General features: G+C 62.1%; 1 protein-coding gene across 1 annotated transcript; it reads left to right on the top strand.

Annotated features, from left to right (window-relative positions):
* The first annotated feature begins 234 nt into the window (after nucleotides 1–234).
* Nucleotides 235–15,861, top strand: GOLGA7B (golgin A7 family member B). Its single transcript, XM_030570857.1, has 5 exons — nucleotides 235–314; nucleotides 3,677–3,802; nucleotides 6,635–6,787; nucleotides 15,347–15,448; nucleotides 15,749–15,861. The coding sequence occupies exons 1-5, from the start codon at nucleotides 303–305 to the stop codon at nucleotides 15,833–15,835; spliced, it is 480 nt and encodes a 159-aa protein (XP_030426717.1). The 5' UTR covers nucleotides 235–302; the 3' UTR covers nucleotides 15,836–15,861.
* The last annotated feature ends 415 nt before the right edge of the window (nucleotides 15,862–16,276 follow it).

Below are 16,276 nucleotides of genomic sequence, written 5' to 3'. Positions count from 1 at the left end.
GGCTCCGAGCGCCCCCAGAGCCGCCCCCCCCGCGCCGTGATCCCCCCCGCGCCGGGCTCCGCCCCCCCCAGCATCGGGCTCCGAGCGCCCCGAGAGCCGCCCCCCCCGCGCCGTGATCCCCCCCGCGCCGGGCTCCGAGCGCCCCCTCTGCCCCCCCCCCGCGCCGGGCTCCGCCCGCCCAGTTCCCAGCATCCCGGCCGCGCAGCGCAGGCTCGGCCCCGGTTCTGCGCCTGGCTCCGGGCTCCGGGCTCCGGGCAGCGGCTTCAGCACCAGGGACAGAGCCCGCCGGAGCCGCGCCCGCCATGGCCAGCGAGGTGAGCGGGGCCGGGGGCGCAGCCGGGCGGGGACCCGGGGGGCGGACACGGGGCACCCGGCGGCTCCGAGGCACCGTCCGGCCCGTCCCCGAGCAAAGCGGCACCTGCGGGCGGGGAGCGGAGCTAGTCGAGAGGGGACGGTGCGGGGCCCCGCAGCTGGGGGGGGGGGTCCCAGGGTTGCCCGGAGCTGGGGGGTGTGTTTCGGAGGCTACCCCAAGCTGTGGGGGTCCCAGGGCTGCCTGGAGGTGGGGGGGTGGTCCCAGGGCTGCCCCAAGCTGGGGGGGGGGTTCCAGGGGCTTCCCGGAGCTGGGGGGGGGGTCCCAGAGGCTGCCAGGTGCTGGAGGGGGGGTCCTAGAGGCTGCCCAAGATGGGGTGACATGGAGTCAGCACAGCCCCCCCATGGGCTGCTCTCTTTGGCCCCACTTGCTCCCTGCCCAGTTCTAGCTGTTGTCCTGCGCCCATCCCCAGGGCGTCCTGCCTTCCACAGAGAATCCACAGCAAGAGCCAAATCCCAGTGGGCTCCCTGCCTCTCTGGGTCACAGCTCAGCTGGGGGGTGGGGGGGTGGTCAGTGGAGGCAGTGTCTGGGCTGGGGCAGTGTTGGGGTAGGGGGCCTGAGGCAAGGCCGGGGCAGTGAGGGGAAGCGGGGAGCAGGGTTCAGAGGGATAAATGCACCTCACGCAGCAGCTGCAGTGACGCTCGCCCAGCGCTGTGAGAACGGGCGGGTTGACCCCAGAGCACGGAGAGCAGCGTCTGGTGCAGCCAGCCCAGTCCCCCAGCTGAGCCGGGTGAGCTCCAGTCCCAGATGCTGTCTGCCGGCCTTCAGCAGGCCCAGCAGAGAACCCTGCCTCTCCCAGAGCCCCCCCCCCCCGTTATTCCCTGCTGCCCCCCTCCGGGCAGGGCCACCTGAGGGTGCAGGCTCCTCGCTCCGGGCTCTGGGCTGGGGGGTGGCGGCGTTCTGCCCATTGGCGTTTCCAAGGTCCCCTCACATTTTCCACTCATGGATCGGCCACAACCAGGCCATTCAGTGACCCACTGTCTGGGCACACCAACTGCTATCGACTGCCCTGGGAGGGAACGGAACCCATTCCCCCATGGGAGCCATGCACAGCGTGGAGGGAAACTGAGGCACATAGGCTATTAAATAGTACAGAAAAGGCCCACTTTGTCGCAGATGGGCTGTCCTTGCTCTGGCTCGCAGAGCGAGTGTTTCCCCCTTGCTGGTCCCAGGCCTGGCCATGCAGCTGGGAGGTCTCCTTCAGGAGTAGGTGCAGCCTCCAGGCTTCCTCCCCGTGATGCTGACCCCTTAGCCAGGAGACAGGAGCACCCCAAAGACACCCTGCAAGGTCCTTCCCCTCCCCAAGCTGGGGCTAGGGCCAATGCAGGGCGGTGGCTGCAAGAGGCAGCAGAGGATGGAGGGGAGCTGGAACTGGGGGGGCACCGAGCCCCTGAGTGCTGCTCGCTCCCTGTACGGTGGAGGTTGGAGGTCCGGCTGGGAGGGGAGGAGTGGTCTCTGCTCACTCTGGGCTGGAGGAAAGGCCTGTGCACTGGAATTGGGGAAGGAGCCCCTGAGCCCCTCCCCGAGTGCCGTGCTGAGGCCGGCCTGTGAGCCATGGTGGGGCACAGGGGCAGCACATTGATCACAGAGCCACAGGACTGGTGCTACAGCCCCAGCTTTGGAACAGTCTCTGGGAACCCATCAGTGGGCCAGGCCTCGGGGTCCCACTCTTCCTTCCCCGAGGGTGGGCCCCTCGGCTTCCCTGTCTACTTGGCTGGACACTGGGCCTTCAGGCCCCTGCTGCACCCCGTGAGCGCCAGGCAGCGTGTTCAGCTGGGACAGACCCCAAGGGAGACGTGCGGAGGCTTAGGGAGCCAGCGGCTGCAGGGACACTCAGCCGGCGCGGCCTACGGCCGGGTTTATTAGTTGACTGGACACGGCACAGGAAGTCCTTGATTAGCCCAGAGAAAAGGAAGTGACAGCCTAGTCCAACCTGCTCAGCACAGAGCCCAACCCCCATCCCTCTGACCTCTCTTTGTCCCAGTTCAGGTGCCCCGACTGCTTTCCATAGTCACCACTTAACTCCCACCTCACCCCAGGCCTTTGTTCCCCAGCCGGGGGGATGCAGCTCAGCCCCCCTTGGAGAGGCAGGACGTCCGTGTCTCTAGGGGGTCCGTGTCTAGGTGATTGGATTTGTCATTGTCTTCTCCAGGGCTCCTGATCTTTACCTAAAGCCCCGAGAGCTGACACTAGCCACACCCGTGTCTCTGAGCCTCTGCAGAGTGCAAACAACCCTCTCTACCCCGGGTAACCCTGCAGCATGCAGGGAAACTGAGGCATACATTGCCATCAGAAAACATTCCCATTTTGTCACCAGGAGGTATAGGGTGGGGGGAATTCGTGGGGGGCCAGCGGGGGAGGGGGATTGACAGCACCCACAGATTCACTGTCTACACATCAGTGTAATAAATTTGTTAGTCTTTAAGGTGCCACAAGTATGCCTGTTCTTTTTGTACAAAATGTGCCTTGTGAGGGGTCATTTTAAAATGAATAACTCGCTAGCAGCCTGGGGAAAGGTGCATACACCATTACCTGGCCTGTCAGGAATCCCCCGGAGTATATTGCTAGCACACGTTCAGACCTGGCCAGCCAACACGTCTGTCCTCAGCACAGGACTGTGGGTTACCTCCGGTTACATGGCAGCAGTACCCGGGGCCAGCAGGACAGGAGATGGCAGAAAAGCTGCAGTCCCTCCTCCCTGTTGGGCTACACGTAGCTTTGTGGAGTAACCGTCAGTGTCAAAGGCTCCCTGGCCTCTAAAAGCGACGGACAGAGAATGCCAAGTTCCCGCTTTCACTAAGGAGACAAAGGCCTGGCACCTTTGGGCTGCAGGGCACAGTCCTGCCCCAGGAGCGGGTCACTACCCCCACCTGGCCGTAGCTGTTTAGCTGTGAGTTTTCAGTGTTATCGGCTGGTCACCATCGCGCCAGTACTTTCACTGTTAATCTAACCCCGCAGTGCTGGGTTCCACCGGCCCTGTGCGGGGACGCCCATTAATACAGCACACTGGGTACCAGTGACTCTGTACAGGAGCAGGGACCCTTGAGCACTGAACTGGCCAGGGGCAGGCTGCAGTGTGTGTGTGGAGGGGGTACAGGGAGTGGGGGTGGAACGGGGTGTGCCGAGGGGGTACCGGAGGTGGGGGATGGGAATGTATGTGTCACCCAGTCTTTGCCCCCCAGGCCAGGGCTGCAGTCCTGAGCTCTGCTCAGTGTCAGGATCCTCCTTCCCTTCCCTTGAGTCCTGCGGCAGCCCCCTCACCCTGCCCGTGCCCCTGGGTAACCTGCTGCGCCCCTGTCTCCCCAGGCCCATGACCTGCAGGAGCTGCGGCGAAGCGCCTCGCTGGCCACCAAGGTCTTTGTGCAGCGGGACTACAGCGATGGGACCCTCTGCCAGTTCCAGACCAAGTTCCCCCTGGAGCTGGACAGCCGGGTAGGAAACACGGTGCCCTGCTGCGCTGGCAGGTGACCGGGGCTGGGAGGGGCAGAGCAAGGCCAGGCAGAGCCCCTGGAGTCCCGGGGGCACCAGGCTTAGGTTGCTCAATTAGGGCAAACTGCACAGGACGGGGCAGACAATCCCCGAACTGATGGTTATTCTACTACTTGGATTCACCAAGCCAGCAACTAAACAGCCTCTGTAACACCTCACTGATTACCTGGAAACCACCACCAAGCTCCCTTAGCAGCCCAGCCTTGGGCTCCCACCCGACACCCAACCAAATGCAATGCGTGTTACTGGAAATCTTCTTCATCACATAAAAAGTTCTACCAATCCCAGAGGATCGGACACATCACCCACCAGGTTAACGAACAGCTTAATGAACAGGTTAACCAAATACAGGCTGTCACAGAGTGGGGGGGAGACAGGGTCCTGCACCCCCGGCTTCCTGCGATTCACCGTGACTCTCAGCCAGCCCGGAAGACAGACGGTTTATTTAGAGGACAGGAACACAGTCCAAGACAGGTCTTGCTGCTACAGACAACAGGACCCCCTCGGTTAGGTCCATCTGGGGGGTGGGGGTGGGCAGGGAGGCCAGAGCCCCATCTGGGCTCCACTCCATTTCCCCAGGCAGCTCAAAACTGACTCACTCTCCAGCCCCTCCTTTCTGGCCTTTGTCCCTTTCCCGGGCCAGGAGGTCACCTTGCAGAGGGGAAGGGCCTCGGCCATTAATTGCCAGGAAACAGAGTGTCGGCCATTTATGTGCACTGGCCGTTTGCTCTGCAAGAATTACACCCCCTTATCGCAACACCTAGAGACAGGAAATGCATAGGGGAAACTGAGGCACCCACAGACTATTCAGAGGAAACATTAAGAACAGTCCCACTTTGTCACGCAGGCTGACAGCCAATGCTTATTAACGAGACTGAAATGTATTAAAGAAGAAAAGCGCGAGAGTGCTGGTTAAAGGCTCAGTAAACACCCAGCCATGTCCAAGCTTAGGGGGATCCAGAATGGAACTGAGGACCTCAGGCTTCCCCTGAAGATAACAAGACCAGGCCCCAGGAGTTCTCACTCAAGGTCTCTGGCAGGCTAAGACACCTCCTGGCAGCAGGTGTCCCTGGGGTGTCAAGTAGTGGCTCTGAAGTAGAATGACCTATTTCCTAGTGCACACAGGTAATTAGTTGCATTGATTAGCAGAAGGCGATCAACCATTCCAGCAGTTCAGAGGCAGTTTACCTAAGAGAACTAGAGACAGTAACATTATTGCATTCAGGTTTGAGCGAAATGTTCATACCCCCCTTTGATCTCTGGATCGATAGCTCTAGGGAGAGCCAGGAACCATGTGTTGACATGGGGCCACCTAGCAAGCTAGACAAACACACACAATTCCTAGCCTGGTAATTCCAACAATGGATTTGCATTTCCAGGCTCGGGGCTATTTACCAGGCTTTGTTAGCTGGTTATGGGGAAAGGCCCCTTAGTACCCTTGGGTCCTTCTCTAACTCACCTTTAAAGGTTGAATTTGGGTCATTTAGTCTACCAGTTGCTTAACCCTTTCTGGCCCTGTGTCACAGCTCCCCCTCTCGCCCCCGTTAGTCCTGGTGTCGGCCTGGGGCCCTGAGGCTCTGTGGACTTGTGATCCTGGGCACGTCCTGCCAGTGGCTACCTGGGAAGCCCCTCTCCCCAGCTGGCACAGATGCCATCACAGCCCTCAGATGGCGCCAGTCATGGACCCCTATCGTCAGTACTCAGCAACAGCCCCAGGGAGGCCCCCTTCAGGGAGCCAGACCCCCCCAGGGCTCGCTCTGTTGCTGGGGAAGTCCCTCAGCTTCACCCTCTTCTTGGACCAAGCCTTCAGCACCCCTGGCTCAGGCCGTGAGCTCCCTTCAGCGAGTCCGCCTGAGAGAGACTTGGGGGTCCAATGCACCCCCTCCCCCAGCACCTGCCGGGACACAGCCAGCACGGTTACAGCAGGGGGTTAGGAGGGTCTGGAACACAGCCAGGCAGGCCTTGGGGAGCACCCAGAGCAGGACCTTACAGCTTGGCCCATTCGGGTTCCCCAGAGCCCCAGCCAAGCAGTGTCCATCCTTGGCTCCCACTCTGTGTTCAAATTCCAGGCCAGCCCCAGCTGGCCTCTCCTCAGCCCTTTGTCTGGCTGGTCATACCTGGCTGGCTTCCTGGTGGTGGTGGGGCCCAGGGGATGGGTTGGCCATTGTCTTCATGGGCCCCCGAGTGACCTGGGCCCCAAACCTGAGCCAGCCAGGAGCCATTCCCATCTTTCCCCACCAGCTAGCTATCCATGCAGCACATAGGGGAAACTGAGGCACACACAGCATTCATACAAAATAGTTCAGAAAATTCCCACTCTGGCACCTTCCCCCACCAAGAGCTGCACCCACAGCCATGGGGTCTGGGCTGGTGGCAGCTGGGCCTGGCTGGGAGGCTCACACTGGTCCAGGTCCTGTATGTGCCCATACGTCTGTGTGCACAGTCCATGGCTCTGTGTGTGTGAGCAAACTCGCGGGGTGGGGAGGGTGCTTACCCAGGTGTCTGTCTGTGTGCATGTGTATGGGGGGCTCTCTATGGGGCACTGTGCTGGCTGTTCCGTGGGTTCTGCAGAGTGCCGGGGCATCCCTCATTCCTCCCAGCTGAGCTGGTCTGTCTGTGTTCGGGGGCCCTTCAGGCTCAGCTCATTGGGATGCTCACAATGCCCCGGCCCCTGCTGCAGGGTTTGGGCTGAGTGCGGCCCGGGCAGGGTTCCCAGTGCCGGCCGGCGGGGCCCTGTATGACCCCCACTGCCCTCACTCGGGTTTTCTGCCCCAGCTCGAGCGGCAGCTCTTTGAGGAGACAGTGAAGACCCTCAATGGCTTCTACGCCGAGGCTGAGAAGATCGGGGGCAGCTCCTACCTGGAGGGGTGCCTGGCGTGTGCCACGGCCTACTTCATCTTCCTCTGCATGGAGACCCACTACGAGAAGGTAGGGCCAGGCCGGCAGCTGGTGCTCAGCCAGGGCCTCCCTCTGCCACGGAGTCGGCCCGGCCGAAATGCAGGGACAAGTGAAGGCTGCAGCCCCCCCCCCGCCTGGGCTCCTCTGGGTCCCGCCACCTGCTCCACAGGGGGCAACAGCCGTATTCTCTGCGGTGACCCCCTCACTCCTACCTTCCTGGCAGGGTCCCCAGGCGGCTCGGAAGGGAAATTCTTCCCGGGTATCCCCTGTCACGAAGTGTGGGGGAGTCCAGGCCCTGCATCCCACTTCCTGCGATTCACCACGACTCTCAGCCAGCCAGTAACACAGAAGGTTTATGGACAACAGGAACGCAGGGTACACCAGAGATTTTAGGTACAACCAGGACCCCTCAGTCAAGACCTTCTGGGGGACAGGGAGCTTAGACCCCAGCCTGGGGGCTCCCTGCGTTCCACCACCCAGCACACAACAGAAACCAAAACCCCTCCAGCTGCTCTCTCCCCCCAGGGCCGGCACTTCCATTAGGCAACCCTAGGTGGTCGCCTAGGGCGCTAGGATTTGGGGGGGGGCGGCATTTTGTGCACTCCCCATGGGGTGCACGGGAGCTTCCAGTTCCGCTCCCGTTGCACCGACAAAGAAGGACCTTCTGCCGATGCACCGCGGAAAACAGCAGCAGGCAGTTGAGCAGCTCAATGACTCCCGCTGTCGCCTGCGGCATTTCGGCGGAGGGTCCTTCGGCAGTGCGACGGGAGCGGAACCGGAAGTGGGGCGCACAAAATGCCACCTCCCTGAATTCTACCTAGGGCGCCAGAAACTCTGGCGGTGCTCCTGCTCTCTCCTCCCCCTGCTCCTCCTCTCCTTTGTCCAGTCTCCCGGGAAGAAGGTGTCACTTCTCCCAACCCCCCTCCTGGCTCTGGCTCTCTGGGAGCCGGGACCCTGGGCACGGGGGGGTGGGAGCCGGGACCCTGGGCACGGGGGGCTGGGAGCTGGGACCCCGGGCGAGGGGCTGGCAGCTGGGACCCTAGATGAGGGGCTGGCAGCCAGGACCCCAGGTGAGGGGCTGGGAGCCGGGACCCCAGATGAGGGGCTGGGAACCAGGACTCCGGGCAGGGGGCTGGCAGCCGGGACCTCAGGCGAGGGGCTGGCAGCCAGGACCCCAGATGAGGGGCTGGCAGCTGGGACCTCAGGCGAGGGGCTGGGAGCCGGGACCCCAGATGAGGGGCTGGCAGCCGGGACCTCAAGCGAGGGGCTGGCAGCCGGGACCTCAGGCGAGGGGCTGGGAGCCGGGACCTCAGGCGAGGGGCTGGCAGCTGGGACCCCAGATGAGGGGCTGGCAGCCGGGACCTCAGGCGAGGGGCTGGGAGCCGGGACCTCAGGCGAGGGGCTGGCAGCCGGGACCCCAGATGAGTGGCTGGCAGCCGGGACCCCAGATGAGGGGCTGGGAGCCGGGACCTCAGGCGAGGGGCTGGGAGCCGGGACCCCAGATGAGGGACTGGCAGCTGGGACCCCAGATGAGGGGCTGGCAGCTGGGACCTCAGGCGAGGGGCTGGCAGCCGGGACCCCAGATGAGGGGCTGGGAGCCGGGACCCCAGATGAGGGATTGGCAGCCGGGACCCCAGATGAGGGGCTGGGAGCCGGGACCCCAGATGAGGGGCTGGCAGCCGGGACCTCAGGTGAGGGGCTGGCAGCCAGCCGGGACCCCAGATGAGGGGCTGGGAGCCAGGACCCTGCATACAGGGCCAGGAGTGGGGCCCTGCATAAAACTTGGGACGGCTGCACAATGTTCCCTCTGTTTCCATCCACGTGCGGAATGAATTCTGTTGTGTGCAGCCCCAATGTGGGGGTGATGCCGAGGTCTGGGGGCCTGTGTGACTCCATCGGGTTACGTGGGAAATCAGGGGAAAGCTGCCAGCTAAGCACAGATTAGTACAGTTAGTGCCGTGGTAAGAAAGGATCTGTCAGACTTGCACAAACTAATGAATGGGACAGAGGAGGTGAACCGGGGGCTCCTCTTCCCGTCTCAGTACAAGCGCAAGGTGACAGTCAATCAAAATGAAAAGCAACACGCCTGAAACTGGGAGGAGCCATTTTTAGCATCAGGAATCAGTGACTTGTGGAACTCACTCCCAGTAGCAACACCTGTGACGTGTGACAGTGACGTGTTCATATGACTAATACCCCGTCTCCTGAGCAAGCAATGCTCCGTGGAGAGACTCTGCTGCTGCCAGCTACGGCAGGTGGGAGACAAATAGTAACGATTCCTTCCCTTTCTGCAGCTCCCTCTGCCCGTCCCAGGACTCTTGTGCCCTCTCCTCCCTCGCCCGCCCTGCCCACTGCAGCTCCCTTCCCTTTGCCCCCATCTCCAGCCCAGCACAACCCACGGTGAGTGGCTGATTGCAGCTCAGCTCACTGCCGGGTCTGAGCCTGACACTAAGCACAGGAAACAGTGCAGAGCCGAGCCCTGAGCCGAACGCGCCAGCTCAGGGCCTCGCTCCTCAAGGAGAAAAGAAAAGGACCTTTGGACACCAGCCCCGTCTCTCAAATACTCTCTTCCCCCAGCATCAGAAAGACAGCCCAGCCCAGGGAGTGGGAGTAGGTGCCTTTCATAGGCCTGAGGGACAGTGTGTGTGAATGGATGTGTTGGTATGCAGGGAAGTGAGTGTGAGTGGATCTGTGAGTGTGTGGGGAAGTGAATGTGAGCAGATCTGTGGGTGTGCAGGGAAGTGCGTGTGAGCGGGATTGATGGGTGTGCAGGGAAGTGAGTGTGAGCAGATCTGTGGGTGTGTGGGGGTGAGTGTGAGCAGATCCGTGGGTGTGTAGAGGAGTGAATGTGAGCGGATCTATGGGTGTGCGGAGAAGTAAATGTGAGAGGATCTGTGAGTGTGCAGGGAAGCAAATATGAGTGGATCTGTGGGTGTGCAGGGAAGTGAGTGTGAGTAGATCTGTGGGTGTGCGGGGAGTGAATGTGAGCGGATGTGTGGATGTGCAGGGGAGTGAATATGAGCAGCTCTGTGGGGAAGTGAGTGTGAGCGGATTGATGGGTGTGCAGAGAAGTGACTGTGAGCAGCTCTGTGAGTGTGAGTGGATCTGTGGGTGTGCAGGGGAGTGAGTGTGAGCGGATTGATGGGTGTGCGGGGGAGTGAGTGTGAGCGGATCTGTGGGTATGCAGGGAAGCAAATATGAGTGGATCTGTGGGTGTGAAGGGAAGTGAGTGTGAGTAGATCTGTGGGTGTGCGGGGAGTGAATGTGAGCGGATGTGTGGATGTGCAGGGGAGTGAATGTGAGCAGATCTGTGGGGAAGTGAGTGTGAGCGGATTGATGGGTGTGCAGAGAAGTGACTGTGAGCAGCTCTGTGAGTGTGAGCAGATCTGTGGGTATGCAGGGGAGTGAATGTGAGCGGATCTGTGAGTATGCAGGGAAGTGAATGTGAGCGGATGTGTGGATGTGCAGGGGAGTAAATGTGAGCGGATCTATGGGTGTGCAGGGGAGTGAGTGTGAGCGGATCGATGGGTGTGCGGGGGAGTGAATGTGAGCGGATGTGTGGATGTGCAGGGGAGTGAATGTGAGCGGATCTATGGGTGTGCAGGGGAGTGAGTGTGAGCGGATCGATGGGTGTGTGGGGGAGTGAGTGTGAGCGGATCGATGGGTGTGCAGGGGAGTGAAGAGTGGATCTGTGGGTGTGTGGGGAAGTGAATGTGAGCGGATCGATGGGTGTGCAGGGGAGTGAGTGTGAGTGGATCTGTGGGTGTGCAGGGGGTGTGTGTGAGCGGATCGATGGAGGTGCGGGGGAGTGAGTGTGAGCGGATCTGTGAGTATGCGGGGGAGTGAATGTGAGCGGATCGATGGGTGAGCGGGGGGGTGACTGTGAGCGGATCGATATGTGTGCGGGGGAGTGAATGTGAGCGGATCTGTGGGTATATGGGGGAATGAATGTAAGCGGATCGATGGGTGTGCGGGGGTGTGTGAGCATATCTGTGGGTGTGCGGAGGAGTGAGTGTGAGCGGATCTATGGGTGTGCGGGCGTGAGTGTGAGCGGATCGATGGGTGTGCAGGGGAGTGAGTGTGAGTGGATCTGTGGCTGTGTGTGGGAGTGTGTGTGAGCGGATTGACGGGTGTGCTGGGGAGTGTATGTGAGCGGATCGATGGGTGTGCAGGGGAGTGAGTGTGAGTGGATCTGTGGGTGTGCGGGGGAGTGAGTGTGAGCAGATCGATGGGTGTGCGGGGGAGTGAGTGTGAGTGGATCTGTGAGTGTGCGGGGGAGTGAGTGTGAGCAGATCTGTGGGTGTGTGTGGGAATGAATGTGAGCGGATCGATGGGTGTGCCAGGGAGTGAGTTTGAGTGGATCTGTGGGTGTGCGGGGGAGTGAGTGTGAGCAGAACGATGGATGTGCGGGGAGTGAGTGTGAGTGGATCTGTGGGCGTGCAGGGGGAGTGAGTGTGAGCAGATCTGTGGGTGTACAGGGGAGTGAGTGTGAGCGGATCGATGGGTGTGCAGGGAAGTGAGTGTGAGCGGATCTGTGGGTGTGCAGGGGAGTGAGTGTGAGTGGATCAATGGGTGTGCAGGGAAGAGAGTGTGAGCGGATCGATGGGTGTGTGGGGGAGTTAGTGTGAGCGGATCGATGGATGTGCAGGGAAGTGAGTGTGAGTGTATCTGTGGGTGTGTGGGGGAGTGAGTGTGAGCGGATCGATGGAAGTGCAGGGAAGTGAGTATGAGTGTATCTGTGGGTGTGTGGGGGAGTGAGTGTGAGCGGATCGATGGATGTGCAGGGAAGTGAGTATGAGTGGATCTGTGGGTGTGCGGGGAGTGTGTGAGTGGATTGATGGGTGTGTAGGGGACTGAGTGTGAGTGGATCTGTGGGTGTGCAGGGGAGTGAGTGTGAGCGGATTGATGGATGTGCAGGGAAGTGAGTGTGAGTGGATCTGTGGGTGTGCGGGGGAGTGAGTGAATGGATCTGCGGGTGTGCAGGGGAGTGAGTGTGAGCGGATCGATGGGTGTGCAGGGGAGTGAGTGTGAGTGGATCTGTGGGTGTGCGGGGGAGTGAGTGTGAGCGGATTGATAGGTGTGCAGGGGGAGTGAGTGTGCATGGATCTGTGGGTGTGCAGGGGATTGAGTGTGAGCGGATCTGTCGGTGTGTGGGGAGTGAGTGTGAGCGGATCAATGGGTGTGCAGGGGAGTGAGTGTGAGTGGATCTGTGGGTGTGTGGGGAGTGAGTGTGAGCGGATTGATGAGTGTGCAGTGGAGTGAGTGTGAGTGGATCTGTGGGTGTGCAGGTGATTGAGTGTGAGTGGATCTGTGGGTGTGCAGGGGATTGAGTGTGAGTGGATCTGTGAGTATGCAGGGGAGTGAGTGTGAGCGGATCGATGCGTGTTCAGGGAAGTGAGTGTGAGTGTATCTGTGGGTGTGCAGGGGAGTGAGTGTGAGCGGATCGATGCGTGTGCAGGGAAGTGAGTGTGAGTGGATCTGTGGGTGTGCAGGGGAGTGAGTGTGAGCGGAGCGATGCGTGTTCAGGGAAGTGAGTGTGAGTGTATCTGTGGGTGTGCAGGGGAGTGAGTGTGAGCGGATCGATGCGTGTGCAGGGAAGTGAGTGTGAGTGTATCTGTGGGTGTGCAGGGAAGTGAGTGTGAGTGTATCTGTGGGTGTGCAGGGGAGTGAGTGTGAGCGGATCGATGCGTGTGCAGGGAAGTGAGTGAGTGTATCTGTGGGTGTGCAGGGGAGTGAGTGTGAGTGGATCTGTGGGTGTGCAGGGGAGTGAGTGTGAGCGGATCGCTGGGTTTGCACAAAGCAGGCATAACCTCAGCCCTTTGTCCAGCCGGCGGAGCTGCCCTAAGCTCCCGTCTCTCCCAGCGGTGTATGACGAAGGAGGCTGGTTCCCCAGTGACGGGCAGCGCCCAGAAGGGCGCACTGTGTTTCACGCAGCGTGTTGGTGATTTTCCATTTCCACTCAACTGTGGAGAGTCGGAAAGATCGAGGCCGGTTGTGGGGGCAGCAGCAGGTTTCCAAGCTGCTCACTGATGCCAGCACCACGTTGCCGTGAATGGCAATGGTGAATCTAGCGTGTGCAGGGAGCCCTCTCTCTGCACTGCAGCCCCAGGGCTGGCCAAGCTCCCGCAGCCCCCCCCTCACTGCCCCCCCACTCCCCCCACCCTACACATCCTCCTGGTGTGCAGCCCTTGACGGCCTCCTGGGGGGCCGTGCAGCTGTGCCCGTTGGCAGGACCCAGGTGCTGGGGCAGCGCCGTGCCTGCGTCCCCAGGAATCTGTCCCGGGGTGCTGACCGCCAGGGCCGGCTTTAGGAAGTGCGGGCCCAATTCGAACATTTTCGGTGGGGCCCTGGCAGGGATGACTAAAAAAAAAAAAAGCCTTTCATTTCTTCCATGTATTATTTACTTTCCATAACTATATAAATAATACAATTCTATATTATGTACATTGCATCATATATGCTGTTGATTGGTTATAAATGACCGCTGTTTCACATGTGTGGGTCCCTGCCACTCCCTGGGGGTGTGCACATGTGTGGGTCCCAGCTGCTTCCTGCCCCCCTCATTGAAGCAGGTGTGCAGGGTTTCTGCCCTGGGAACTGCAGGGCAGCAGTGGACATGGGGCTGGCTGGAGGCAGGGCAGGGGCTGATTGGAGGTAGGGTCTGGCTGCAGGCAGGGCCAGGGGTGTGGGGCTGGTTGGAGACGGGGGTGTGGGGCGGGCTGGCTTCAGGCAGGGGGGTGCAGCAGGGGTTGGCAGGGCTGGAGACAGGAGTATGGGACTGGCTGGCTTCAGGCAGGGGGGTGCAGCAGGGATTGGCTGGAGACAGGGCAGGGGTGCGGGGCTGGGTGGGCGCAGGGCGGGCAGGGGGTATGGGGCTGGGTGTGGGCAGGGCTGTGTGTGGGGCTGGCTGGCTTTGAGCAGGGCCACAGGGGTGTGTGGCAGGGGTTGGCTGGAGACAGGGCAGGGGGTTTGGCAGGGGCTGGCTGTGGGCACGGGGTGCAGAGCTGGCTGCAGGCGGGGGGGGCAGGGCTGGTGCGGGCAGGGCAGGGGATGCAGCAGAGGCAGCTGGAGCCCCCACCCTTTAAATAGCCCCCAAGGCTCCCACTATCCCAGGGCTCTGGGGGTTATTCAAAGGGCCTGGGGCTCCCCTGCTTCTACCCCCCCCCCCAGACCTTTTAAATAGCTGCGGGAGCCCTGGGGAATACATGGGGGTGGAGGGGCTCCAGTGGCTATTTAAAGGACGAGGTGGCGGAGGCAGCTGGAGCCCTGGCCCTTTAAATAGCCCCCAGAGCCCCTGCTATCCCAGGGCTTTGGGGGCTATTTAAAGGGCCCAGAGCGCCAGCTGGGAGCACAGGGCTGCAGGGTAGGTCTTGCACTCCGGCCGGGGCCTCAGGGCGGCTTGCCCCGCTCTGGCCGGGGCTCCAGCCAGGGTTGCGGGCCTTGCCCTGCTCCGGCCGGGGCTCCAGCTGGGAGAGCCGGGCTGTGGGGCAGCTGTGCTCCCGACGGCGCTTTGGTCAGGGGAGCGGGGCCATGGAAGACCCCGGAGCAGACCGCAGCCGGGGTAAGTAAAAAAACTTTAAAAGGCGCTTAAGGCGCGGGGCCCTCTTAGGTGCGGGCCCCGATTCCGGGGAATCGGCTGAATCGGCATAAAGCCGGCCCTGCTGACCGCACCCCACCAGGGAAAACGCTCCCCGCTGCCCCAGCCACCACTGACATGTGGCATCCTGGGGCCTGAGACTCGCGGGGGTGATACAGTCTCCAGCCCTTACCCCACCCGGAGGGCACAGAGCAGGGGTCTCCCAAGGGCGGTTACTCAGCAAGGGCCCCTTGGGCTCTGAGAAGGGCCCCCTCATCACACAGGCATCAGGTTGCTGCTGGGCCCGGCCCGGCCTGCCCTCCCCATAAGGGGCGCAGATTGCAATTGCCCCTGCCCCCATGCTCGGCCCTGCACCCCACAGGCGGCAGCCCCAGAGCAGCGGGGCTCGGGGTGACTAGTCTAGGCAGGCACCAGGGGATAGCTCTGCCCTGAGGATCTGAGGCAGCTGAGGGGTGTTGCTGGGGGGCCCCCCAGCTCTCGGCCTGTTTGAGCCCTGGGACTCACCCGCTGCTCTGCCCTTTCCAGAACCCCTAACTGGCTTCTCGCCCCCCCATCACCCTCGTGGCATCTCACTACTGGTCCAGACTCCAGTTTGCTCTGCTTCCTGGGTGGTCACCAGCCCCCCATTTCCCTCAGAAAGTGCCCCTCCTTGGAGTAGGCGGCTGGGAGCCAGTGCTCTTGCAGGGGAGTGGGCTCTAGTGGTTGGGGGGGTGGGGGCTGGGAGCCAGGACTCCTGGGTTCTAAGCCAGCTGTGCCCCTGACTGTGACCATGGGCCTGTTGTCCCCGCTCGCTGTTCCCAGGAGCTCCTCCTTTCCCAAGGGGACGACGTGCCCCCAGAGGCTGTTACCGTGGGGCAGGTGTGCTGGTTAGCCCCAGTGACAGGCAGCACAGCCAAAGGGCCCGATCCCCTGCCAGGGAAGGCGGCAGGTCAGGGAGGTGCTGGGTGCCCGGGACGGTGGGCCCTGACAGGCTGTCCCCTTTGCCCTCGCAGGTGCTGAAGAAGATCTCCAAGTACATCCAGGAGCAGAACGAGCAGGTGTATGCGCCCCGGGGCCTGCTGCTCACCGACCCCGTGGAACGAGGCATGCGGGTCGTATCCTCCTGGGCCGGACGGGAGGGTGGGCCCAGGGCAGGGAAGATGGGCATGGGTGAGCCTGGCGGGATGGGCAAGGGCATCGCCCTTACAGTGGTGCACACGGCCACAGCAAACAGGCCCCTCTCTGCAAAGCCAGCTCGCCCCGAGCCCACCACCGGCCCCTGGCACTCAGCTCCCCCCCACTGGGCACAGGGGGCTGGAGTCCCCGGCTGGCCCTGGGAACTGGGAGCAGATCCTGGCACATCCCTGCCTGCCCAGCAGTCCTTGTTCTGCTGTTGGTCCTTAGCCTGGGCCCAGATTGAGATCTCCATCTACGAGGACAGATGCAGCAGCGGCAGCACCAGCAGCGGCAGCACCAGCAGTGGGGGCGGGGGGGGCCGGTGACTGGCCGGGGGTCCCTGCAGGGACCTGCACTGCCGGGAGGAAGGCCTCGCCGAGCTCCGCCGGCTGCGGTACCAGAGCACCCGCTTCTGAGCGCCCCCGGGAGGGAGGGAGGGGCTGCGGGGCCGGAGGCTGCTAGGGAGACCCCAGTGTAGACCTGCTGCTGGAGTGGGGCGAAGGCGCCTCGGGCCGGGCCCCATGGGGCCCCTAGCCAGCCTTCCGGCCAGCCCCGAGCCAATGGCTCTGTCCCAGCCCGTGCCACCTGGGGCATCACCTTCCCCTAAAGCCAAGCACTGAAGGACCTGCAGAGGGGGCAGCGGGGGGATCCTGACCCGAGGGGCCGTCGGCCGCTGCTCCTGCTGCAGGGAGCGTAGTCCCGGCACACACGCATGCACGGCCCTGCGGTGGCTGGCAAAGCCCCAGGCACTGTCCTGCACGGGGTGC

This window comes from Gopherus evgoodei, chromosome 7, assembly GCF_007399415.2.
Source record: "Gopherus evgoodei ecotype Sinaloan lineage chromosome 7, rGopEvg1_v1.p, whole genome shotgun sequence".
Lineage (NCBI taxonomy): Eukaryota > Metazoa > Chordata > Testudines > Testudinidae > Gopherus > Gopherus evgoodei.
The sequence above is the reverse complement of the archived record's forward strand: the minus strand, read 5'-3'. Positions and strand labels throughout refer to the sequence as shown.

Coding starts and splice junctions, on each gene's coding strand:
- GOLGA7B (XM_030570857.1), top strand. Junction 3,803..6,634: donor CCCTGGAGCTGGACAGCCGG/GTAGGAAACACG, acceptor TTTCTGCCCCAG/CTCGAGCGGCAGCTCTTTGA. Junction 15,449..15,748: donor TGGAACGAGGCATGCGGGTC/GTATCCTCCTGG, acceptor GCCTGGGCCCAG/ATTGAGATCTCCATCTACGA.